Source organism: Otolemur garnettii, unplaced genomic scaffold (genome assembly GCF_000181295.1).
Source record: "Otolemur garnettii isolate 467f Iridium unplaced genomic scaffold, OtoGar3 scaffold00174, whole genome shotgun sequence".
Classification (NCBI taxonomy): Eukaryota; Metazoa; Chordata; class Mammalia; order Primates; family Galagidae; genus Otolemur; species Otolemur garnettii.
Window position 1 is genome coordinate 1152099 of NW_003852569.1, and position 26019 is coordinate 1178117.

The 26019-nt window shown below is 52.1% G+C and overlaps 3 protein-coding genes across 3 annotated transcripts in view; 2 read left to right on the forward strand and 1 right to left on the reverse strand.

Annotated features, from left to right (window-relative positions):
- Positions 1 to 3287, reverse strand: part of RIIAD1 (regulatory subunit of type II PKA R-subunit (RIIa) domain containing 1) — a 9252-nt gene extending 5965 nt beyond the window's left edge. The window contains exons 1-2 of the mRNA XM_012811735.2: positions 3172 to 3287; positions 2638 to 2714 (exon numbers count right to left, since the gene is read on the reverse strand). Of these exons, the coding sequence (XP_012667189.1) occupies positions 2638 to 2714; positions 3172 to 3255 (161 nt within the window). The 5' untranslated portion in view covers positions 3256 to 3287. The remainder of the gene's footprint in view (positions 1 to 2637; positions 2715 to 3171) is intronic.
- Positions 1 to 8180, forward strand: part of MRPL9 (mitochondrial ribosomal protein L9) — a 34082-nt gene extending 25902 nt beyond the window's left edge. The window contains exons 8-10 of the mRNA XM_023519419.1: positions 2870 to 2934; positions 4097 to 4163; positions 8143 to 8180. Coding sequence (XP_023375187.1) covers positions 2870 to 2934; positions 4097 to 4123 — 92 coding nt within the window. The 3' untranslated portion in view covers positions 4124 to 4163; positions 8143 to 8180. The remainder of the gene's footprint in view (positions 1 to 2869; positions 2935 to 4096; positions 4164 to 8142) is intronic.
- Positions 8181 to 10115: 1935 nt separating this feature from the next.
- Positions 10116 to 25344, forward strand: CELF3 (CUGBP Elav-like family member 3). The gene is made up of 13 exons (XM_012811748.2): positions 10116 to 10372; positions 11502 to 11584; positions 17163 to 17211; positions 17605 to 17733; positions 17854 to 17933; positions 18923 to 19066; positions 19206 to 19347; positions 19559 to 19708; positions 20093 to 20158; positions 20435 to 20599; positions 20870 to 21013; positions 22263 to 22400; positions 24450 to 25344. The coding sequence occupies exons 1-12, from the start codon at positions 10228 to 10230 to the stop codon at positions 22388 to 22390; spliced, it is 1425 nt and encodes a 474-aa protein (XP_012667202.1). The 5' UTR covers positions 10116 to 10227; the 3' UTR covers positions 22391 to 22400; positions 24450 to 25344.
- Positions 25345 to 26019: the final 675 nt, after the last annotated feature.

Consider the following 26019-nt stretch of genomic DNA (forward strand, 5'->3'; position numbering starts at 1 on the left):
AAAAAAAAAAAAAAGTTTTGTACATGGTATTTATGAGTACAGACTAGACAGTTACGGCTGAATGGCCATAAATCATTAGGATCAAAAAAACTCCAGTGGAGAGTTCACTTCCCCACACAAACCCTTCAGGGCTTCTCCTGGATTTGAATGATTCAAAAGCAGAAGAGACAAGGGCAGGCACGTTGCTCAGGATTCTACCCTCCTTCTGCCTTTCCTCTATTCTCCCAGGACAGACTATGTGAAGAATCGAGCAGTGACAAAGGGATAATCCAGTTCATTGTGGTACCAAGGAAGTAACACCAACCAACCCAACAAAAGTGAACCCTCAAACTTCAAACACAAAACCCCTTTGCATCCTTCACCTAGAAAAGGGAACGGCCTAAGGGGCCTGGAAGACTTAAGTAGCTTTAGGGACACCAAAAGGAAAAGTCAGGTGGCCTATCTGGTTTGGGGAGGGGCATGGTTATAAGGGGAAGGGGAAATGTCTAGGACTATCCCCACAGCAGCCCGGCCCAGACACCCAGCCTCCTCCTAGAAACTGTTTCTGAACAAACACAGAAGCATAGCCATCCCTGACACATGACTGAGATAGTGCTCTCTCAGTCAGCACTAACAGATGTTCTAATCCTGTTGTCTGTGAACAACGCAAATGTTGATTTAATTCAGGCTTAAAGTCTATTTCCAAATCTTTCTGCTGGAACTATTCCTAACGTGGATTGCAAGCTCCCCAGGATAGAAACAAGGTCATCTTTATTGCCCTTTAGAAGAAAAGGCACAAAAAGTGATGGCTTGAACCTCAGGTCTGATAGTGACAGAGGACACTAAACTATCTTTTGCCCAAGCCTTACCACTGGCCCAAATAAACCCGACCTTCATGGAGTGATTGGACAGGTTTCAGTTTTCCCTCTTTCCCCTATCTGCCCCTCGGAGAGTCTACTGCCACTTAGAGAAACAGCTAAAACATGAATAGTGAGATCCAAGAAAAAAGATACATCTACTTCTGAGAAGACAAAGAAGACCCCCACCTATGGCTTTAAGAACACAGTCCACAGGCTGGAGAGCTGGGCACCATGTGTTTACAGCATGATATAGTGGAAAAATCAGGGGTTTGAATCCTAATTCAGCAATTGGGAACCGTACTTTACCATTCTGAACTTAACTTTTCTCACCTGTAAAACGCAAATGAGAATCAGCTATCTTGGGCTGCGCCTGTGGCTCAGTGGGTAGGGCGCCAGCCCCGTATACCGAGGGTGGCGGGTTCAAACCCGGCCCCAGCCAAACGGCAACAAAAAAATAGCCAGGCATTGTGGTGGGTGCTGTAGTCCCAGCTACTCCGGAGGCTGAGGCAAGAGAATCGCCTAAGCCCAGGATTCGGAGGTTGCTGTGAGCTGTGTGAAGCCACGGCACTCTACCGAGAGCAATAAAGTGAGACTCTTGTCTTTACAAAAAAAGAAAAGAACCAGCTATCTTCCGTACAGTTGCTAAGAGGATCAGCAAAAGTATGCCAAGATGCCACCCACTGCACAGGCACGGGACACAAACATGGCTCCACCAGCTTGGAGCTTTGGACCAGTAACAGAAACAGAAGATTGACAAGGCAATTACAATGCCATGTGATAACAAAGGGAAATAACACAATGCTTGGAAATGGAAGCCATTAGTGCCATTTAAACCTTGACTATCTTGTCTATTGCCAAACAGTACTTGAGATAGCTCTTTTGTTTTCATCCATTGCAGCCTTACCATTTTTTCTTCCGCAGTTCTTTGCCTTTCATCCCATTAGGAGATTTTTCCATTCAAGCAAATGCTAAGCTGAAAGGCAGTGGTGTAGAGGAAAGAATATGTTCCAAAACACACTGGAAAATGGTTTTTTCCCCCAAGAGTGGCCACCATTGAAGTTTTTTTGTCCGAGACAGAGCCTCAAGCTGTCGCCCTAGGTAGAGTGCTATGGCATCACAGCTCACAGCAACCTCCAACTCTTGGGCTTGAACAATTCTCTTGCCTCAGCCTCCCAAGTAGCTGGGACTACAGGCACCCACCACAACACCAGGCTGTATTTTGGTTGTAGTTGTCATTGTTGTTTGGCAGGCCCGGGCTGAATTCGAACCCACCAGCTCTGGTGTATGTGGCTGGCTCCTTAGCCACTTGAGCTACAGGTGCCAAGCCTGGAGTTTTTCTACAGCATTATTCTCCTGTAGGGAAGGGCCAGATATCTGATTTTTTTTTTAAGTTCTGTTAGTGATCTTGTTAATATCCTCTGGTTGAGAATAGTGTCCTACACCCAATGGCTGCCTGGTGGGTTTCTCAATGCCAAATTCTCTCTTACAAGTATCCTAAGGTTTTCATTTATCCTTACAGTTAAAGTGAATAAATATAGTTTTTTTCTTTTCTTTTGTTTTTTTCTTAAATATAGTTATTTTTAAGGATGTAGAGATAACTGAAGAAAACCCTGCATACCACAAATCCCAGAGTTAGAAAAAAAATCAATCTTGGGCTATTTTCTAAGTTAAAAGCAATAAGGCCTTCAGCAATAAGGTATTTAAAGGAACAAGAGAACATTTATATTCATCTATCCCCAACAAGGCTCGGTAAAAATTTTCCACTAGTTGCCCAAGGCCAGTCTGGAAAACCACCTACCTGAAAAAACCACTTATGAGCAATTCTACTTCTTTGTGGGTCCTTAGATACTTTTCATTAGCAATCCGAGTCTGAATCTGGGAAACAAAAGCAAAGCGTCAGGTCACTCTCGCTCCGTGAAGTGCCAGATTCAGGAATCAACCCCCAGAGGTGTGAAGGGCTGGGAGGCTGCAGGTGTGAGAGGGGGGTTTTCTTGGGATGCTTAAATTTTGAGCCGCCCCTCTACTTATAGATGCTGAATCTGAGGCCCCCTGCTCAGGACTAGGGGACTTAACTGAGGTGGGATCCCGACCGTCGGTAAGTTCTTGTCTGTGTCTAACTTGATGTATCTGGCAGTAATTTCGGCCCATTTCTCTGGCCTGACCCGGACTTCAGTTCTTCCGGCACTTTCAGAAGCCAGTCCAGCCCTGCTTTGGCCCAGCAGCCGGGTGGGGGTGGGGAAAGCTTGTATCCTGTTTATCCGATCCCCTTCTCTCGGCGGGGCCCCTGTCCTGGGCGTAAGGACTGCACTTAGATGGAGGTGGGCGCACCCACCTTGAAGTCTCGCAGCTGCTCCAGCTGCGCGGGACTCAGCGTCCCAGGGTCTGACTCCAGCAGCTCGCCTTGCGGCGTCGCCATCTTACAGCGGTCGTCAAGGCGACGGTCCGTTGGCTAGGGAGGCCCCGCCCCGGCCCCGCCCCCGGAGTTCGGCCCCCGGAGTCCGGCCCCCGGAGTCCGGCCCCTGGCCCCCGTCAGTGATGGAGCGGAACTCGGAGAGTCGTTCAGTAAGGCTCTCCTTTCCCGGATTTGGGGGCTGATTTCTGGGCTTCAATGTATATTGAATGAGCCCTTGCTTTTTACCCCACTCAACCCCAAGTAGTTTTTTCCTTAGGTCTAGAACAAAACAGGAAAAGGGGTTCCTAAGATAGGGAACCCAGAATCAAGTTCCTGACTCTCTCACTTGGGCAGAAGTTAAAGGAAACCTAGTGCTGGGAGAATCCAGGCTTCCTTGTTTTCTACCAGCTGAGAAGGCAGCCTTTCCACCTGTCCTGTAGTCTCTCAGTGGACTGCCTCCATCCTTCCCAACAAAGACTGAGGAAAAGTCTTGGATTCTTAAAACAACATGAAAGCACCCCAGAGCGCTCAGAGTAAACTGAGTTTTACAAAGGAAGGAACTTTCTCAGACTAAAGATGCTGGAAAGGACCTGGGGACATCCTGCAAGAATTTCCCCTCTTGGACTGAATTTCTTGTGGATTAATTTTCTCTTCACCCTGGGCTCCTCATCAATTCTAAATTATTTTCTCCCACTTCCAATTGAATAGGAGAGGAGAAAGGGAATTGGTTTTCAAGATTGTTCTTCTAATACTTAATTAAGAATGGAAAATGAAACAGAAAGCCAGAGAGCTGAAAATAGTCTCTGGCTAAGGGCAGAAAGCTGTCTTATCAATATACACATGCAGAGATTCTTCTATCCTACAGAGACAGTACTCAGCAGAGGCCTTCTGAGAAGCAGAAGAGGACCCAAACCAAAGAGCCCGTCTTTCAGGTTTGTGAACAACTGCTCCCAGGAGCAAGGAAATAGCGTGAGAAACAAGCTCAGCATTAGGCCATGGCCTTGGAGGGGTTCCTCAATGGACCGCCTCTATTCTTACCAACAAAGACTGAGGAAAAATAAGTGAAAACATTGGCAGTTCCCAAGCCAGGGAAGACCACAAGAGGTTAATCAGGTAGAGGACTGCAAGCCTCTGCACATCCCTGCCGGTGATCCTTTGGGTTGTTTGTCAGTTTTTTAGGAGAGAGTTAATAGAGTGAGAGGTAGATAAGCTGAACATCTGTCAGAAGGAGCTTTGTTGTTGTTGTTGTTGTTGTTGTTTTCTGGCAGAAGCAGAGGTTAACCAGAGATGGTAGTTCCTCTTGGCCAAGACCTGTCTCTCCCCCCCACACACCCCCAAGAGAAGCTAGTAGTGGAACCTCTAGAGCTGCACCTGCACATATGGTTACCTTGAGCCATCTATGCCACTTGAAATGTGGCTGTAAGTGTTAATGTATTAGAAATATAAAATACTCACTGGATTTTGAGGACTTCATATACAAAAATAACATCAAACATTTCATTAATAATTTTATACTGATTACATGTTTAAACAGTATTGTATTAAATTTATTGTAATAAAATGCATTAGTAAAAGTAACTTCCTATTTCTTTTTACTTTTGTAATGTGGCCATTAGAAATTTAAAAATTGGACTCGGCACCTGTGGCTCAGTGGTTAGGGCGCCAGTCACATACACAGGGGCTGGGGACTTTGAAACTGGCCAGGATCTGCCACAACAATGACAACTACAACAACCAAAAAAATTAGCCAGGTGTTGTGGTGGGCACCTGTAGTCCCAGCTACTTGGGAGGCTGAAGCAAGAGAATCACTTAAGCCCAAGAATTTGAGTTTGCTGTGAGCCGTGACACCAAGGCACTCTACCAAGGGTGACATAGTGAGACTCTGTCTCGAAAAAAAAAAAAAAAAGAAAAATTTAAAAATCGGGGCCAGGCACAGGGGCTCATGCCTGTAAAGCCTCTCTGAGAGGCTAAGGTGGGTAGATTGCCTGAGCACACAGGTTTGAGACCAGCCTGAGCAAGAGCAAGAACTTGTCTCTGAAAATAGCTGAGCATTGGCTCGGCGCCTATAGCTCAGCAGTTAGGGCACCAGCCACATACACCAGAGCTGGCAGATTCGAATCCAGCCCGGGCCTGCCAAACAACAACAACCAAATAAATAAATAAATAAATAACCGGGCGTTGTGGTGGGCACCTGTAAGAGAATCACTTAAGCCCCAGAGTTTGAGGTTGCTGTGAGCTGTGACATCACAGTACTCTACCAAGGGCGATATAGTGAGACTTTGTCTCAAAAAAAAAAAAAAGCTTGTGGCAGGTGCCTATAGTCCCAGCTACTTGGGAGGTTGAGGCAAAAGAATTGCTTGAGCCAGCTTGGTGCCTGTGGCTCAAGTGGCTAAGGCACTAGCCACATACACCTAAGGTGGCGAGTTTGAATCCAGCCCAGGCCTGCCAAACAACAATGATGGCTGCAACCAAAAAAAAAAATAGCCAGGTGTTGTGGTGGGTGCCTGTGGTCCCAGCTACTTGGGAGGCTGAGGCAGGAGACTCGCTTGAGCCCAGGAGTTGGAGGTTGCTGTGAGCTGTGATGCCACGGCACCCTACCCAGGGGGACAGCTTGAGGCTCTGTCTCAAAAAAAAAAAAAGAATTGCTTGAGCCCAAGAGTTTGAGGTTGCTGTGAGCTATGACACCATGGCTCTCTACCAATGGCAAGTGAGACTCTGTCTGAAAAAAAATTTAAAAATTATATATGTAGCTTGTATTATATTAGACAGTGCTAGAATCTACACATACACCTCAAATAATTCATGTCCTCCTTCTGCTAGTCTATGATCTTTTCATACTTTGAGAAACAGCAAGTTTTTCCTGACTTATCACATCCTGTGGCCTGAATACCCATGTGTGAGAGAGACTGCTTTTATTTTCTGATGGCATTTCAGTACTAACTGTTACATACTGTGTTGGCCCATGTTACTCTCCACTTGAGGTGGAAACCAAATTCTCATAAATCCTGCTGCATATGTCTTTTATTCCCTATTCAGTCAGTGAAGGCAGTAGGGAAGAGTTGACTGTGTTCATACATTCCACCACATTTTGCCCTTTCTGAAAAATATCCCAATTATCCAGCATTTCTCATTTCCTAAGAATCTAAAACCAGGATCAGAGCTGTCCCTTCAGGAGTGAAATAATCTCTTTATGTAGGGCAATGTAGCATTGACTACAGCGGAATAAGAAAGAGAGTGAGCTTGGGGTTAGTGGGCAGAGAAAGTGTCTTGAAGGAATTAAGGCTTGGAAGCCTCATTCCTACCTGGAAAGAAACTCCACAGAATGGGCATTTGACTCATTGAGTATTTTTCCCTAGTCTTTTTACTTTTTTTTTTTTTTTTTTTTTTGCAATTTTTGGCTAGGGCTGGGTTTGAACCCACCACCTCAGACATATGGGACCAGCGCCCTACTCCTTTGAGCCACAGGTGCCGCCCTTTTCTCTAGTCTTTTTTAAATAGTCTTTTATATTTATTCTTTTTTTTTTTATTTTGAGATAGAGTCTCACTCTGTTGTCCTGTGTTGAGTGCAGTGGCATCATCATAGCTCACAGCAACCTTAAACTCTTGGGCTCAAGTGATCCTCTTGTCTCAGCCTCCCGGGTAACTGGAACCACAGGTGCCTGCCACAACACCCAGCTAATTTCTCTGTTTTTAGTAGAAACAAGATCTCACTCTTTCTCAGGCTGATCTTAAACTCCTGAACTCAAACAATCTACCCATCTTGGCCTCCCAGAATGCTGGGATTATAGGCATGAGCCATGGCACCTAGCCTTTTTCCCAAATCTTTACTTCACAAGGCTCCCATCCCCCATAGCCTGAAAGGATATTAGACACGTGTCACAGTCACTCAGCAAGGAGGATCTGATGAGGGCTCCCACCTCTTCTCCACTAAACCCTACGTCTCTCAGATTGACGCCTTCAATCCAGGAACCACAAACTAAGGGTTTGATTAGAGGAATTTTGCAGCTTGCAGCTGTCTCCTCAATACTGATTGGGAGGAGGAGTGAGGGGAGTTCATTGTAATTCATCTTTGCAAATGTTTAATATTTCAATTAATATGATTAGCCCCAAGCTGGAATGAGCGGCAGGGCGGCAGATCTGCTGAGAAGACACAGAGTAATGAAATCAACCAGGCCATGGGGTCTTTCCCTTCTCTACCCTCAGAGAATGTGATCTGTTTAGCATCTCCATAAATACCAAGATCAGATTAGAAGGCAAGAAAAGGGGAGGATGGGGTTGTGTGTGGAAAGTTACTTTCAGAATGTAGTTGCCCTTCTTGATTCCCTGCACTGCCATCACATCTTCTAAGCACCTCCTCCCAGGCTTCTAGTACCTCCCCCCAGCCCATCCCTGCTTAGGGGACCCCACTGGGAGGATCTGGGCATCCACATGGTGAAGTATAATCAAGTCTACTCACACACACTTTACTCAAACACACATACCTGCCACAGCGTGTCTCCAGGCCCCAGAAACCCAGACTAAGGAAGGAAGGTGGTCAACAAAGAATTAAGCAGTGGAGAGAAGGACCCTTTCCCAGGCTTTAAATGAAGACAGAAGAGGAAGAAGGCCAGGCTTAGTCATTGCCCCCATCCCCAAGAGGAATGTTTGACATGGGAGTTATACCTGTGGACTGAGCCAGGCTGCTTGGTCTCCAATACCAGCTAGACCTCTTTCTGTCTGTGTGGCTTTGTGCAAATTATTTAATCTCTCTGTAGTCTTGATTTCCTCATCTCTACTTGGCAATAATGATAGCATCCACTATCTATCATTACAGGGGGATGATGAGGGCTTATGGGGTAAGTAAGTTCAAAGCACTTGAAACAATGCCTGAGACACTTCAAGAGCCACTAACTACTATTATTTCCCTTCCAGAAAAACAGCCTGCTTGCTGTGATACTTTAGGAATGGAGGCTATTGGGATTCTGTTGGGACACATTTGAGAGACCCCAGTGCCACTGTGGAGTCATCAGCCCAACCCCGGGGGTGAAGAAGGGAATGGCAGGAAGGTCATGACCCCTCCTCCCGCTATAGAAAGCCAGGGTTGCCACTTCCACGGAGGTGCCATGTCAGCAGACACCGCCTGCCTTGAGGAGGCGCTCTGAGCCTGCCAAGACATGGAGGGATCCAGAGAAGTATCGTTGTTTAGGGGAGTAATGGCCCCCAAATGTGCTTTTCCCATTCCTATCTGACTCAATTAGAGAGTCTCACTCAAGTAACCCAACTGAAAAGAAAAGCCAAGGAAGGAGCGACTGGGTTCCTGTGTCCTAATGGGGACTGACAGCTGTGTTCTTCTAACTGCAGGAATCAGTCATCGGCTCTCGTCAGAGGTTCTTTGCATGAAGCGTGGTAAGCACCTCCTATACACGAACAAGACACGGTGCTAGACGCCGTGAACAGAAGAAAACTGAATTAAACGCTGTCTTGGTCTTCAAGGAGCTTCCAAGTGAGAGCGCCCGCCGCCGCGGCCGCCTGCGCCGCTGCCCACGCGTACACACACTAACCCCCCAGAGGGAGAGAAGGGGGCGTCAGCAAATGCCAGAAAGCTATAGTTTTTTCCTGGTTCCTTTTCTGGAAATTTTACAGTTCTCTTTTTGCACTCATCTCACCCTGCTCTGCTTTTCCCAACCTCCTTTTCCATTTTCCCTCTCGGAGTCTTTTCCGCTCTTTCCATCCCAGACTGTGACCTGCTCCCTTCTACATCTCCCACCTCCCCTTCAACCTGTCAAATTGTCCCACTCCCATTTTCTTTTCCTATATTTCTTTCCCTGACCCTCCCTACTCTCGGGTTCTCCAGATGTGGGGCTCCCCATATGCCGAGCTCCCCTCTCCCCACCCCCCGCCCCCATCTCCTGAGGCTTCTCTTCCAGCACCGGGGACAGCTCCAGCCCCCGGAACAATGGACCCCACTTTAGGGCTCCTCTGTAAATTCTCCATCTTAGTGCCTTGGCCAACTCCTGATTGAGGAGTCAGATGGGGGAAGGCTTGTTATCAACAGGAAGAGCTGCTCTTCTGGGGGCGGGAAGGGAGTCTGGGAGGATGGAGATAGAAAGAGGGCGTGGCTCGTGACTGTATTGTGCGTCCCTCTCCAGGGTAGAGAATTTGTATTCCACCCCTGAGACTGACATCACTGATGTCAGGGGAAAGGAGGTGGGAGTGGGGAGGGGGTGTGGAGGGGGGAGGTTTTTGTTGAGGAGAGCGCAGCCGGAGAGCAGAGCTCCGGGACCCAGGTGACCGGGAAAGCAGGCAGCCCCGCGGCAGGAGCGGCCAGCAACAACCCAGGCCCGGGGACCGGGGTGGGGTGGGAGGGGGGCTAAGGGGAGGACCTGAAGGGGGGCGGCAGGGCAAAAGGGACCCCCGGAGCCCTGCCGCCATCAGAGATCAAGCATCTGGCATCAGGGATCTTCAGACCCAGGAGAAGGATCAGCCACAGGGGAGGTGTCCTCCCCAGGGAAGTCAACGAGAGAGCCTGCCCCCCCTAGAGCCGTCAGGAGTGGGCCCCTCATTGACGCTGCTGGCAACAACATCAGGCCCCTTAACCCCTCAATCTCCTTCCTATCACCCTCCTTAAGCCCCTTTCTCTTCTCCAGCACTTGTCTCAGCCCCCAGTTCCCAGCCCTCTGACCCCCCACGCCCTGCTAACACCTAACCTTCCAGGTCTTGGCCATACTGAGCCCTATCCTAGGATATTTGCCACATCTCTGGGAGGGAGATCATTTGTTTGGGCTATGCCCCCTGGTGGCATGACAGTGTCTGCCTAGACCCCTAACCCTAGCCTCAACTCCCTGGGCCTCCTTTGTGCAAACAGCGCCCTCTTCTCAGTAGTGTGGCTGGGGGCCACAGGGAAAGCCAGCCCCAGCTGGGCCCCCGGCCCCCACCACTTGCCTCCTTGTTGGGCAGCTCCCCTTGGCTTTTGGGCCTCTCCCTGCTCCTCTCGGCCCCTCCTTCTGGGCCGCCTCAATGAAGGAGCCAGATGCCATCAAGCTGTTTGTGGGGCAGATCCCGAGACATCTGGAGGAAAAGGACCTGAAGCCCATCTTCGAACAGTTTGGTCGGATCTTTGAGCTGACTGTCATCAAGGACAAGTACACGGGGCTGCACAAGGGTGAGGGTCAGGCAGGCTGGGGAGACTGGGAGGAGGGGAGCCGGGATAAAGGGATAGAGGGGCTGGTGAGGGTTGATATGGATGGAGAAGAGCTCAGGGTTAGGAAGTGTAGATTAAAGAGCTGGAAGGGAACTCACTGGAGGGGCCAGAGAACTCCAGGGTAGAGGACTGAGGAGGGCCTCTTCTGGGTGAAGAGTTGTTAAATGGGTTGCAAAGATGTGGACCCCAGACATAGGAGGGGGGTGTTGATGTCATGAGAAGAACTCAAGAAAAAACAGGAACAAGAGAGCTGGTTTGGGAGATAGAGCTGGACAGACGTGTATGAGTGTGAGAACATGTGTGTGCGTGTGCGTGTGTGTGCGTGTGCATGTGTGTGCTTGTGTTGGGCGACACTAAGACTCTGAGCTACTTCAGATAATATTGGGGTGGGGATCAGGACATGGAATCATGTGCTCAACCTGGAAAAGAGTGGAGAAGGACTGGGCAGGTCAGGCCCAGGACTAAAGGGAGGGACCTCAGAAGCCGGGTGTGAAAGATACAGATTAGTAAAGCTCTGGGAACTGTAGGGGACTTGGAAAGTTCAGAGAGCTGAGGGAGGAGGGAGAATGCTCCTTAGGCCTATCCAAAGCTGGGGTGCTGGGAGCCAGGATTTGGAGAGCTCCATGGACTAGGGTCTGAGGGGCCACACTGCCTCCCAGGGAAAAGGCTCTTCCTGCTACCTGCTCTTCCCTTTCCTTCTGTTTCACTCTCAACCCTCCCCTTGCCTCTAGTGGAGTTGGGGAGAGATGAGGAAATGGGGAAAATGGAAGAGAAAGGTGCTGGTGACCAAGATGGAGGGAGGTGGAGGTACAGGAGAAAGGGGAAAGGGAGCAGCTAGGGAAGAGAGGGAGCTGCTGCCTGGGCTTGTCTAGAGATCACATGCCCCTTCTCTCCCCACACAAGGCCCCAGCTTCCTCTTCCCTCATCACCAGCATTAGGGCTTCCAGGTCTGTGCCCCACTTCTGGGGTAGAATGGCTACCCCTTGTCAGACTCCTTGCCACTCCAAAAGGCAGAGGATGGCAATAGACAGGCTGCTGTCTGGTGGGGGACTCACCCCGCCGCGGTATTTCTTTCCCTGCCCCTCTTCAGGATGTGCCTTCCTGACATACTGTGCCCGCGATTCAGCCCTGAAGGCCCAGAGTGCCCTGCACGAACAGAAGACACTTCCAGGGGTGAGTCCTGTCCTTTGCAGAGCCAGGAGGCTGAGAAGAGCCATAGAAGTGGCAGGGAACTCAGCACCTTCCCAAGACTCTGAGCACATTTTCCACCTCCTCTCAGAACCAGGAAGTCCCTCGTTCTAGCGTCCATCTTTCTTGCTGTAGGTGCATGCACTTCTTACCTGGAGAGAAGGAAAACAGCCATCCGAAGAGTAAACATGGCCTTTATAAGGAGCCCCTTCCCCACTGCCCAACTTGCTATGGGCAGTATGGGGTGGGAGTGTGGGGGAAAGACTCTGGACCACTAAGTGTGGGTCAGGGTGAGCAGGAGGCAACCAGGCACTCTTGTGGCTCTGGAGAGGAAGTCTAGAAATGCAGTCTGGGTGGCTGTGCCTACTGGCCTGAGAACAGGCAGCAGGCTGTCTGGACTGGCATCTCTGTGCTGGTTCTGAGCTCAGATGGGCTCCCCACATCTCCTAAAAGGGCCCTTGGAAAAGAGCCACAGGGCATCAGCAAAGAGCAAGGCTAATCTAGACTGGAAGTGAGCCTGGGGCAGTGAGCAAGGGCAGGCACTGTGAGGAGGCTTAGGATGGCCGCTGACATGGCCTCCCTCCTGCAAGGTCCTATCTCTTTGTTTCTTCTTCTCTTACGAACTGTTCTAAGCCTGGGCTGGCAAATGAAGGCAGGAATGAAAAATCTTAGACTGTCCCTCATCATGGAAGCTGCGGGGAGGACATTCCACTCCCCTTTGTTATCTTTTGCTTCTATTTTCTCCCAGACTATGAATCCCAGAAAATACTTCCTGAGATCTAACTCCATCCCCACCTTTGGCAAACATTTTCTCGGTAGGGTCTGGGTGCTAGACCCACATCAGGCCTCTGCTCCCACTCCCCTGTGGGAAGTGGAGAATGATATGGATCATCCATCTCTCCTCTTCCAGAGAGAGAAACAGACAAAACAGAGGAATCTAGGGAAAGGAATCTAGGAAAATCAGAGCTACTTGGGCCACCCGCAACTTCCAACCCTTCATATAGCCCTGACTCAGCCCTCCTCCTTGGCCTCAACCTTTGAGTACCGCTAGGAAAGCAAAACCACTGATTCCCCCCACAACTTATCCCAGGTGGTGACAAGAAAAGTCACTGCCCATCACAGCCCTAGGTAAGGGCCTATGCACACGTGTGAGCAGGGACCCAAGGCCTGTGTGGGTTTGTGCACACACAATGTGAGCTCCTGACAGGCCAGATGTGTGGGGGCGTGGGAATACACATGCTTGGGAAGCCTGGCCCCAAGGAGACCCAACTTTCTCTTCCCTCCTTTTCTCTGTGGAGGCTCTTCTCAAATGGACAATTTTCATCCCAAGTGCTGTCTGTCTTTTTCTGTTTGTCTCCTACCTCAGAGCCCTGCAAAAACCAGAGAGGTTGGGGGAACTTGGATGAAAGAGACGCCCTGGGGATGCCAGCTGGGCGTCTCCTTAGGGGCTGTGTCCCTTCAGCTGCCTGGCAGCTTGGGCAGAGCTTGTCCTGGGTGCAAAGAGGCACTGCCCCCCCCCCCTTTCTGGGGAAGCAGCCCAGGGTGGGATAAGGAAGAAGGCACCAGGTTAATAATTGTCTAGCCCTCCTCCAGAGCTCCCAGGTGACCTGAATTCTCCACTTTGCCCAGGGAATAGAATCTAGAGGGATCTGCCAGGGCTTCCACTAGGAAATGAGGGTTTTCATTCTCCAAGGAGACCCCCATACTAGAGGTTTGAGGGAGCAGACCCAGGACAGTTGAGGGAAGCAGATGTCTGAGACTAAGCCCTGCCTGACCCTTTGTCTCTCCCAGATCTTCTCCTGCCACCTGTCTTCCATCCCCAGTGTGTGTGTGTATGGTGTGTATACATGTGCATATACAGTGTGTGTGTACAGTATGTGTATATACAGTGTGTGTTTTGTGTGCACAGTGTGTGCATGTACAATGTGGTGTGAATATGGTGTGTGCATACAGTGTGTGTGCAGTGTATTTTCACTGCATGTGTGTGTACAGTATGTTAAGAGTGCGTGTACAGTGTGCAGTATGTGTGTGCAGTGTGTGTTTACCATGTATAGTGTGTGCAGTGCATGCACAACGTGGTGTGTACAGTGTGTGTACTGTGTGCATGTGTTGTGTGGACAGTGAGTGTACAGCATATGCAGTGTGTGTGTAGCATGTGTAAAGTGTGTGTATACAGTGTGCAATGGTGTAGTGTGTGCAGTGTGTGTACAGCACGTAGTGTGTACAGTGTGTGCAGTGTGTGTACAGCATGTAGTGTGTACAGCATGTGCAGTGTGTGTACAGCATGTAGCGTGTACAGCGTGTGCAGTGTGTGTACAGCATGTACAGTGTATTACAGAGTGCAGTGTGTGTACAGTGTGTAGTGTACAGCATGTAGTGTGTACAGTGTGTGTGTTGTGTGTGTTACAGTGTGCAGTGTGTGTACAGTGGGTGCAGTGTGTACAGTGTGTAGTGTACAGCGTGTGCAATGTGTACAGTGTGTGCGTTGTGTGTGGTACAGAGTGCAGTGTGTGTACAGTGGGTGCAGTGTGTACAGTGTGTAGTGTACAGCGTGTGCAATGTGTGTACAGCATGTACAGTGTGTTAGAGTGCAGTGTGTGTACAGTGGGTGCAGTGTGTGTACAGTGTGTTGGCTCCAGCATGATTGCGTTGGGAAGTTCTTCTCGTTGTCTAACAACCTCCAGACCATCCTCCTGCAAGTGTTTTGAAGGGGGGCATCCGGCCTTCTCTCCTTACTCCCCATCATTATCACTTGGAATCTAGAAGGTACAGCCGTCTTAGGGTGATGTCTTGGGCTACAGAGGGAAAAAATAGGGCTGAGCCTATTTCCTCTTCTCTCCCCTAAGAGTTCTAGGGAGTCCCTCTGCCATAGATGCCTGGATTTGTCCTGTGAGCAAGGAATGGCCTGCTGGAGGCAGTGGTATGAGGGATGTAGTGTGTCTGGCCTACCCTTCCCCCTTCACTCTGGACCAAAACCCCTCTGGGCACGTGGGCCTTCACTGCTAACTTGCAGCTGGAAATGTGGATTCTGGTCTCCTGGAAGGGCATGGGCATGGTCTGAGATGCCAGAAACAAGTGTAGAGCCAGGAGTGGAAGGGCCCCAGGCCTGTGCCTTAAAGAGAGTTAAATTTTGTATGAACTCTTCTTGGAAATGGGGTTTTTGCCATTGGTGAGAAGGACAAGGACCTTAAAAGCAATCTGCTGGCTGAGGTTGCTCAGCCACACTAGTTGGGGTATAAATAGCCCCTTCTTCTTTGGGAGGCCCTAGGGAGGGCTTGTCGCCTTGTGTGTAGTAGCTAGGGAAGAGAGGTGTCGGCGCCTGGTTGCCAGGTAAACAGGGCACAGCTGGACTCAGGGGAGGGGGCAGGTGTGCCCAGCAGAGCTAACAAAGCCTGAGCTTCCCACAGGAAGTGCCAGGCCAAGGAGGTGGCCGGGGACAAGCACTGGGGAACCAAGAAGTCCTGTCTGTGAAGGCAGGGAGAGCATCCTTTCAACACAGTCCTTGCTGTGCTCTGTACACTGGTGTGTGTCTTTGTGCAAACCCACTTCAGCTGTGGGTATTTATTGATATGCTATTTTTGTGCATGGGAGCCTGAGCAGGGAGGAAACCGCATCCTTTCTCTCTGGGTCTCCCATCTCCAACTGAAGCAGCAAATCCCCCAAGGGCCTTTGGGGGGGGATAGTACCAAGCATAAGAATTCCCATGACACTGGGACCATGGTTCTAATTCTACCTCTCCTGGGGTGGGGTGGAGGTGGGTGCCTGGCTGCTGAGGAGCCTGCAAGGGAATTTCCTATGGCTGCAGTCTACAGTACAGAAGAGCTGAGTGGCCACTAGCCCAGAAGTGGCTGACCCCTGTGCTGTGCCTTGCACACACACACACACACACACATGCATACATACACACTCCTAAGGAGATTGAGCCTTGGAGTGGATAATCCCAGATTGGTGGGTGATAACGTCAGGGGGAGGGGAGATTGGCTGGAGGATTTGTGTGACTATTACCCTCCCTCCCCACCAGCTGCTCTCAGATCCAGATACCCAGGAGGTGTAGCCCTGGGCAAAGAGCACTAGTCAAGGTGGGGCTTAGATCTGACCCATGCTGGGACTGGCAGAGCTGGCCTGCACTGACTGGCATGATGGGAAACCTGGGGAGAGGGTCCAGTGTGAGGAGGGCAGGGGCAACTGTTACTCTGCACCCCTCTGTGTTGAGGAATGCCACAAGAGTTCCAAATGCTGCAGAGCACTGGCAACGCCCTCACCAGACCACCCCCTTGTCTCATAGATGAGGAATTTGTCTCCCAATGGATACAAGTGGTATCCAAGTCTGAGGTCACCAGCTAGTGAGTGGCAGGGGAGGACCCGTCCTTGAACCCAGGTTTCCTGACTCCTAGTCCAGTGCCTTTCCTGAGGGCGCCTCAAGACAGAAGTGAATGGTGTGACTTTGACAATAGTAGGACTGCTTTGCCACCAGAAGAGTGGGGCATCCAGGTGAGGTCCTAGCAGTCAAAGTCTTCAATAGTAACAATAGTAAAATACTTTCCATTTCTAGAGACTGAGTTCTTCTCCTTTTCCAGTTCCCTTAGTGCTGTCTGCCCTGGTTAAGGAAGTCAACCTGCGGGAGGAATTTCTAAGTCCTCTCCTCGGACAAGAGTGGAGAGTGGTACTAGGAACTTGGTAGGGGTCAGGGAGAAGTTAGAGCTCTGGAGGGCTTCCGTGCACAGGACAAATTCTGAGGGAGGACAGGAACAGTGTCTCTATGTTTAGAACTCTCCAGACACCAAGGATTTGCTCTGGAGGAGAGAGGCAGAAGGCCAGTATGGCCCCTGCAGGCCCCTGCAAGCATCCCTCAGGAACTGGGAAGCTTTCTCGGCCCCTCCCCCACCTCCCAGCCCCCACCAAATCCTCTATCCCCCTAGGCCCCCGGCATACCCTGTTCCCACCCCCCCCAACTCCTTCTCTGGTTGTGTGGAGCAGCAGAAGTGATGACGTCACCACGGTCGCCAGGGAGACAGGGACGGATAAATCAGGCTGAGTGGGCGGTTGCCATGGTGCGCATTCTCTTGTTGCCACGGAGACTGGGCATCTGCTCCCTTTGTGCTGCCCAAGTGCCTTCCCCCTGGGGTCAAGGGGTGTAGGGGGCAGATAGAGAGGTAGACACAGCACTAGGGTCAGAAGAAAGTCCAGGCCTCTACGGAGTCTCCCTCAGTCTAGAGTCCTCCTGGGGCTTCTTCATGGGGTGGCCTCTGTGCTCCCATTTTGTAGAATTGAGGCAGCTCTTACTAAACAGCCCCTTGGTTGGGCTGTCTCAGGCGTTGGTTCCTGTGGGCAGGCCTCTGCTCCCCCAGGAGAGCAGCACATATCCCTGGCCGAGTTGCCTGGGACCCGATCTGAGCCTGGAGCTGAGCCCCGTGAGCATCTTCCCTACATCCTCTCTGCCTGCTGCCTCTGGTCCCCTCAGGCCCTAACCCTAATGCATGGCGGGCCCATTCCTTCCTTCCCAATAGGAACTTAGAGGCATCCAGAGGAGAGCCCAGCAGCCGCCTTCTCTTCTCTCTTTTAGATGAACAGGCCGATTCAGGTCAAGCCCGCCGACAGCGAGAGCCGAGGAGGTAGGTTTTGTACCTCTAGACTCAGTCCCTTTCCTCCCTACCTCAGGCCCAGGGCTTTAAGTAGCTGAGGGGAAGCCTTTCTTGCAGAAGAAAATCTGACAATTCTGAAGAGCTCCCAGTTAAGGTGAGGAAAGGAGTCCTTGTGACCAGACAGTGTGAGATCTGTACCATTGTAGAGACAGCAAAACTGAGGCTCCAAGTGCAAGTCCTTCAGAGCTGGGAGGAGGACTCTGCAACTGTACTCATTCCCCAGCCATCACCCCTCTCACACCCAGGAGCCAGGGGCCCAAGGGTGGGGAAGCAGAGTCTGAGGCTCCCGGAGGAGTGGCCACTGAGTGCTGTGAGAGCAGTCAGCAGGCCCTGCACACACTCTCGTCCTGTGCCTATCCCCAGAAGACCGGAAGCTCTTCGTGGGGATGCTCGGGAAGCAGCAGACAGATGAGGACGTCCGGAAGATGTTCGAGCCTTTTGGGACCATAGACGAGTGCACTGTGCTCCGGGGGCCGGACGGCACCAGCAAAGGTAGCAGCCCACAGGCCTCTCCCTATGGGACCCTCCCCACTGGCCCCCTAGGCCCTGGGTGCCCCTGTGCAGCCCTGGGAATGGGGACTCACCCTTCCTCTTCCACATTCACCTCTCCAGGCTGTGCCTTTGTGAAGTTCCAGACCCACGCAGAGGCCCAGGCGGCCATCAACACCCTTCACAGCAGCCGGACCCTGCCGGTGAGCCCTGCCCCTGCCCCTCAGGCCTTTCCTTACCCTGGCCCAGCACCAGTCGTGGCACAGAGGGGCATTTTACTCAGGATAGGGTCTTGGAATTTACTGAAAAGAAATGTCCTGGCAGAAGAAAAAAACTGCTCAGGGACATCCTCCTTTTTCAAGTACCATTCCCCAGCCCTCATTCCCATATGTGTCCTTCATCTCCAGGGCAAATTCCCAGACCTCTGTGACACCTGCCTCCATTCCTCTGCCTTCCCTTCCCCTCCCCCACCCTACCTTCCTATACCCCCATCTCTTTTGCTGGGCCATCAGGACACTTAAGGCTTCTATGTTTATTCTGTTTCCCTGTACATTAACATAGGGTCAGTGACTGCACGCCTGGGATCCCCAGAAAAGTCAGCCTCCGAATTGGAACTAGCTGGCTCAGGAGGTCCACTCCCTGTCACTCGATGTTCCCCAGCAAACACCCTTGTCTAGAGAACTGTGTTGGCCGCCCTAGGCCCCTTCCAGCTTCGAGATTCTATAACAATCCTTGCAAATGATCCAGTTTGGTTTTTATTCAGCTCAGGCTGGTATTAAAATTTGAGGCTGTGTCCCCTGAGCACATCATGGTGACTAGGGGGTGGGGCGGGAGTCATGGTAAGTGAGGTTGTGGAACTTCAAGGCAGGACCAGCCCAAGATGAAGCATTTGCTGTGGCTGAGACTGTGGGGACAGTATCCAGCTCAGAGTCTCATAGAGAAGCCACTGATGTCCTTCCTTCCCATGCTGGTAGGCCTTCCACTTCTCAAGCACATGCCTTTACAGCCCTCCATCTCTCCTAGCCTATCTGTGTGCCACCAAGAGGAAAGGGTGGGATTAAAATCTCCCCATCTGACATAGACAAAATGATGGCTGCCATCCCAAAGAGGCCAAGCTGTGCCATATTCTGAGGGCTCTGGGGAGCAGCAACCCTGACTCTACCTCTGACCTGCGTGTGGGGCCTGTGCCCAGGGTGCCTCGTCCAGTCTGGTGGTGAAGTTCGCTGACACAGAGAAGGAGCGAGGTCTCCGCCGGATGCAGCAAGTGGCCACCCAGCTTGGCATGTTCAGCCCTATTGCCCTCCAGTTTGGAGCCTACAGCGCCTACACCCAGGCCGTGAGCACTGCCTACCTTGTGTCCCTCCCTCCAGGGCCTGCTGTGTCCTGCCCCCACCTTCAACTGTCAAGGCCCAGGGCTAGGGGGAAGACAGGCAGGTCGGTGGGGGCCTAGTCCCATCTCCTTTCTCCCTGCCCAGCTGATGCAGCAGCAGGCAGCCCTGGTGGCGGCTCACAGTGCCTACCTCAGCCCCATGGCCACCATGGCCGCTGTGCAGATGCAGCACATGGCTGCCATCAACGCCAATGGCCTCATCGCCACCCCCATCACTCCATCCTCAGGTAAGGCCAGGAAGCGGGGCAGGGCATTATAGCAGGTGGGGGTGGGACGAACCCAACCAATGTCAGGGAGGCGGTGGGGCCAGGAGGGGCTGGAGTGCAGGGAGTGGCCTGCTTCCTCCCCACTGACTCCAACTTGCTGACTGGCTCTCTGCACCTATGTACGTCTTCTTCTCTGCTGTCTCTGCTGTCTCTGTCGCTTTCTCCTCCCCAGGAACCAGCACCCCTCCTGCCATCGCTGCCACGCCTGTCTCTGCCATCCCTGCTGCCCTGGGTGTCAACGGCTACAGCCCAGTGCCCACCCAGCCCACTGGGCAGCCTGCCCCTGATGCTTTGTATCCCAATGGGGTTCACCCCTACCCAGGTGGGGCTCTCTGCTTATCCACCCCTGCCCCAGTAACCAGCCAGGACTCACCTTCCCTCCCCAGCCTTCAGGGCTACCAGGTGCCTTCTCCTGCCCTGTTGCTCTGGCAGGGATGCTCCTTCCCATTCTCCTGATCAGGCACACTGACACTTAAGAGGGGTGAAGTCACTTGCCCAGAGTTGCACACCAGCCACAGACTCCAGTCTTCACAACACCTCTCCCCTTCCTCTTCCCACTGTTTTGTGCATTTCTACCTTCTCACTTTCATGCTCTATGCCCAGAGACTCTGTCCTTCTCCCTTGCCTAGCCTCTGCTCAGAGAGGCACCAGTGGGGCTCCCACTGTGTCCCAGGCCCACCCTTACGGTCTGTGCTGCTCTTCCCAGCCCAGAGTGCCGCAGCCCCCGTGGACCCCCTGCAGCAGGCCTACGCGGGGATGCAGCACTACACAGGTGAGGGGCCCAAGTGGGCCCTGCTCAGGGGGAAGGGATGGCAAGAGGGAAAGACAGAAACTGGGTCTGGACTTCCTGGCTCCCTGCAAGCTCCCACAGCTGTGCTGATTGGCCATACCTGTGAGGATGGTGAGGGTGGACCACAGGGGCAGTGCTCCTGGGGCTGGGAGACAGCTCCCTCCTGGTCTGCGCTGAGGGAAGGGAGACAGGGTTGGCTGGGAGGGCTCCGGAGTTGGAGAAACCCCAGCGGCTTGCTCTGCTCTTCCTGCCCAGCAGCCTACCCCGCAGCCTACAGCCTGGTTGCACCCGCGTTCCCGCAGCCCCCAGCCTTGGTTGCCCAGCAGCCCCCCCCACCTCCACAGCAGCAGCAGCAGCAGCAGCAGCAACAGCAGCAACAGCAGCAGCAGCAGCAGCAACAACAACAGCAGCAGCAAAGAGAAGGTGCTAGTCTGGGACAGGGTCAGAGCCGAGGCCTTCAGGGATGGGAAGGCCCCTGGTGTGGGATCAGGGACTCCTCATTGCCCTGCATGAAGCCCAGCTCTTGCCCATGTGTGGGGATGAAAACAAGTGGGGAGGCGGCCAGAGCCCTGGCCCACATTGCTGGGGACTGGCCCTGGAGGTCCCCGCAGGACCTCCTTTCCCTGGGACCTCTGCTCTTTCAGTTTGCATCTTCCCATGCTGAGCTCTTCCTTCTGCCTCTGCTGCCACCAGGCCCTGACGGCTGCAACATCTTTATCTACCACCTGCCCCAGGAGTTTACTGACTCAGAGATCCTTCAGATGTTTGTCCCCTTTGGCCACGTCATCTCAGCCAAGGTCTTTGTGGACCGGGCTACCAATCAGAGCAAATGTTTTGGTAAGAATACGAAGAACCATGGGTGGCACCTGTGGCTCAGTGAGTAGGTCGTCGGCCCCATGTACAGAGGGTGGTGGGTTTGAACCCTGCCCCCGCCAAACTGCAACAACAACAAAAATATAGCCGGGCATTGTGGCGGGCGCCTGTAGTCACAGCTACTTGGGAGGCTGAGGCATGAGAGAATCATCTAAGCCCAAGAGCTGGAGGTTGCTGTGAGCTGTGACGCCAAGGCACTCTACTGAGGGTGACAAAGTGAGACTCTGTCTCTGAAAAAGGAAAAAAAAAAGAATACTACAAACCGGCTCGGCGCCTAAAGCTCAACCGGCTAAGGCGCCAGCCACATACACCTAAGGTGGCAGGTTCGAATCCCCAGCCCAGACCCGCCAAACAACAATGACGGCTGCAACCAAAAAATAGCCGGGCGTTGTGGCGGGCGCCTATGGTCCCAGCTACTTGGGAGGCTGAGGCAGGAGACTCGCTTGAGCCCAGGAGTTGGAGGTTGCTGTGAGCTGTGATGCCATGGCACTCTACCCAGGGGGACAGCTTGAGGTGCTGTCTCAAAAAAAAACCAAACAAACAAACAAAAAAGAATACTACAAACCAAAAGACAAATTACTGCACATCTTTTTGCCAAATTCCAAATTAGGACAAGGTCTAATACATTTGAGGGTATCTGTGGTCACAATGGACCCAGTACTTGAAATCCTGATTATCTAAGAGTATGAAAGAACCATCTTTGACATACCCAACACCCCATCCTACTTTCTGCCCAGGCCTTCTCTTCTTCCAGCTTCATCTTTCGTCCCTAAGAACTGGCGAAATTCATTCTCCATGAGGTCTAAAATAGCCTCACCATCTGGAGATGTTTGGGAGGTTTTGGCTCCTTTCACATCTTTGAAAAGCTTCTTCAGGGGAGAAAGGAAACATTCTTATCTGCCCTGCTTCAGAAGCCATTTAGGGTCCGCATGAGGCAGTTTTGAAAAGACAGGTTCAGAGTTAGCCAGACTGAGGAAGTGGCCACCCTGCAAAGAATGCTGCAAAGAATGTCCCAGTCTGCATGAGAGGCTGGCCTGGATCCACTCACTCACTCTGTCAGTCATCAAATCCTCACTATGTGCAAGGTGGCCACCCAGGCACGTGGGACTCCTGGAGGAATTGGGGTAGTGCCGGGACACCAGAGCACAGGTCCTGGACTGTGTATAGGAGGGCGAGGGAGGGCTGAGCCAGGCGTGTGCCCCTCTCACCTCAGGCTTTGTGAGTTTTGACAATCCGGCCAGTGCCCAAGCTGCCATCCAGGCCATGAACGGTTTCCAGATCGGCATGAAGCGCCTCAAAGTCCAGTTAAAACGGCCTAAGGATGCCAACCGGCCCTACTGAGGGCTCCCAGGTGGGTCCTGCTCTTGACTTGTGCTCTCCTCTCCAGTCCCTGAATGCTGCACCTCAGTTGCTCTGCCCTGCCATCTTCCACCACCTCAGGGCTGCCCCCTAACTCTGGGCACTTGGAGCAGGAATCTGGGGCAGATTTTCAGTCATCCAAGTCATTTGCTTTCGCTCTTGCTCTCGTGTGCACATGTGCATGCACGCACACATGAACACATGCAAACATGGACACATGCAGCACAAGTACACATATGTACACACACGCAGCACATGCACGCACACACATACATACACGTAGACACACGCACGCTCACACACACGTGCACACTCTGACCTCAGAAAAAGCCAAGTGTGTACTCTGTGCACTCCCAGATTTCCACACCATCTGGTCTGTTTGTCTGGTCAGTGTCCATGTGTCTGTCTCTTTCTGGTTTTCCTTTTGGTTGGAGTGGAATTAGGGGAGTAGAGTGTTAGGGATAAGGGGGACTGGTTTAGGATACTGGCGGGTTGTATGATCTCCAGCTCTAGGAATCCCTGCTTTCCTGAGAAGTGGAGTGGTCAAGCCTTTGCTGCTTGGACGTCAGGTGATCTTTCTTATATCGCAGTGGACCCACAGGACAGCCTGGGGGATGCCCAAACTCTAGGTCTCTTGAGGAAGAGGTTGAAATATAGCACTCCTGGCTCAGCGCCTGTGGCTCAAGCAGCTAAGGTGCCAGCCACATACACCTAAGGTGGCGGGTTCGAATCCCCAGCCCGGGCCCGCCAAACAATGACGGCTGCAACTAAAAAATGGCCGGGCGTTGTGGCGGGCGCCTGTGGTCCCAGCTACTTGGGAGGCTGAGGCAGGAGACTCGCTTAAGCCCAGGAGTTGGAGGTTGCTGTGAGCTGTGATGCCACGGTACTCTACCCAGGGGGATAGCTTGAGGCTCCGTCTCAAAAAAAAAAAAAAAAAAAAGAAAGAAATATAGCACTCCCTGTGAATTTACTTACCAGGTTCCCTCCACCCTGCTGCCTGACACCATTTCAACCTCCTGGCCACAGAGCTGTGAGCCTTGGTTACTTTTGCATTATTTAATCTCCTTTGGACCAAACCCTTGAAAAAAACACAACCCAAGAAAAATACCCACATATTCTGTTTTTCCCCTTTCCCCCCAATCCTGGCTGCTTAACTCCCCCCACCTTGAGGGGCCCCCCAGCCCAGGGCCCGTGTCCATTGTCGGCCGAAGCCCCCATTCCTGGACCCCTGTAAGTTGCATGGAACGAGTGTGTTGTCTTTGGAGCTGATTGTTTGTTATTTGGGGAGGGGGCCGCGGAGGGAAGAGTCCCCCAAGCCCAAGGTCAGGGCCGGGGGCAGCTTGTGGGATGTGCTTGGTCAACAGTTGTTGGTGACTGTGGTCTGTGTTCTGTGCACTTTTCTCTTGCTTTCTCTGTTCCTTTCCAAAAAGGAATGAGGGCACGACCTAGGGGCTGGGGGCGGTTTCGCCACAGGAGACTCCATCCCGAAGCCCATGTCTGGGGTCCACCCTCCTTCTCTGTGGACGCCCCTCCTTTCCAGGTGTCTGCCTCCTCACACCTGTTCCCTGCTCCCAGTCCCCTCTGCCTGCTCCTGTCTCAGTTCTGTCTCTGCCTCCAGGTCTCTGTCTCTTCCAGTCTTTGTTTTTCTCAGGGACTATTGATGTCCTTCCTGATATCCTTTGGTTTCTTCTATCATCTGACCTTTTCTCCTGTGTCCTCCGTCCCTGCCCCTTACTCTCATGGCTTGGGGTGGAGGTTGCTAATGGGTCTGTTGGGACTCAGGCCTTTCTGATGATCTGCCTTCCTATCCTAGACACTCCCTTTGCTCCCTCACAAAGGCCAAAAGGGCACCTAGGAGGTAACAAGTCCTTGGGTCAGGGAAGCATAGCCACAGCCCTGCACAGGGCAGGGTACTGGGAGTGGGCCAGTGTCTTGTGCCCCCAGACACTCACCCACCCCAGGTGCCTCCCCTTCTCCAGGGCCTGTGACCCTCACCTCTGTCCTCTTCCCTGTGCTTCACACGTATTTCCTTCCTTTGCAGGTCTGGAGATCCCAGAGGAAGAGGCACCTTATACCCTCTTCCCCCAACTGGCCCCTGCCCTCTCTGCACATCTGCCCTAGGCTTTGATTGGGCTCTGGGGCAAAAGCTGCTTCATGGCCCTGGGGGCACAGGACACTGGCCAACTCCTAGCACCCTGCCTTTCTGCAGGGCTATGGCTATGCTTCCCTGGCTCCAAGGGCCTGTTTCCTCCCAGGTGCCCTTTTGGCCTTTGTGAAGGAGCTAGGAACAGGCTTGCAGGTTCTGGGGTATCTGCCTTCTGCTAGGGCTCCTGTGATGGGCCTTCTGCACCCAGTGTTTGTACTTGCCTCCCCCACCAGCCAGCCTGTTCTACCTGTACAGGCCCTGGGAGGACAGTGGAAGCCTCCACACACTCCCATCCCCTTGCTCCCAAGAGGGCTGCCAGAGGCTGGCTCTCATATTCCCTTCCACCCTCAGCTAGAGGTAGGATATCCCTGAATCCCGGGCTGCCAGCCCTAAAACTCACTGCCTCCCCCAAGGGCCCCCTCTAAGGAGGGTGTGGGGGAGCCCTGAGGGCTGCCTTTCCACCAGTCAGCCACAGAGACCCTTCTCCTTTCATGAGGAAAAGACCTCCCCCTGAGCCCCTAAAAATGTTTACAGTCTCTGCTGGTCTCCTCCGTGTAAATGCCACTGCCACCCGTGTGCTATCCAGCCCGCCCACCTGGCCGGAAGCTGCCGTCTCTCTCTTTCTGGGAGTTTAGACAATGTTGTCCTTGGATTTTTTCTCTCTCTCTTGATTTCTCCCTTTCCTATGGGGGCTAACTGGGCATTTGGGAGGAGGGATGTGGGGAGGGATAAAGGGGTTTATTACCTGATCTAGAGGTTTTAGGGACAAGAAAATGGGGTGGGGGTGGGAGCGGTACGGGAAGACTGGGGAGTCAGTTTGAGACAGTTCTTTATGCTTAACTTATTTATTTATTGTATTTTACTTTTAAAGAGTTGGTCTTTTCTGTCTAAATAAAGAGTTTAAAAGCATTAAATAAGAGTCTCGGAAGGTTGAGTGTAGGGGATTACTCCCTACCCACACTGGGCAAGGGGAGGGAGGAAAAAAAGAAAGGTTTGGGAAAGAAAACTATCAGGGAAGGCCTGGGATTGCTTTTGGGCAGCATCCAGGCCTTGCTTGTGGTTTCATGATATGGTCTTCAGTCTTTGGGGCTTAATTCTAGAACATTCTGCACAGCTGAGCACAGGATGAAGGGAGTAGGTGAGCCAGTCCTCCCCCTGGATCCGCCCTCTTCCTCTGGTGGCTGGGGACTTGTGTCTCATAATGCAGACCTGTTTCTGCACTGAGGCAAGCTCTCTGCAAGCCGCTGTTATCACCAGCTCTGTGCGTGGCTCTATCCTAGGCTCTCATTGTGCATTTCCTCATTTAACCTCTCAACAACCCTGTGAGGCAGGATATAATTTTATAGTCGGGGAAAAGGAGGTTTAAAAGTTAATTTACATACCTGGAATCACAAAGCCAGTAAGGGACAGCTGTAGAGTTGAACCAGTTTGTCAGACACCAAAGCCCATGACACTGTCTTCTCAT

What these genes read in the sequence shown, in the direction of transcription:
- CELF3 (XM_012811748.2), top strand. Translation starts at nt 10,228, where the DNA reads ATGAAGGAGCCAGATGCCATCAAGCTGTTTGTGGGGCAGATCCCGAGA. An exon ending in AACAGAAGACACTTCCAGGG is followed by an intron (nt 11,585 to 17,162) that starts GTGAGTCCTGTC and finishes TCTCTCTTTTAG; the next exon opens with ATGAACAGGCCGATTCAGGT. An exon ending in TGGGGTTCACCCCTACCCAG is followed by an intron (nt 19,709 to 20,092) that starts GTGGGGCTCTCT and finishes TGCTCTTCCCAG; the next exon opens with CCCAGAGTGCCGCAGCCCCC.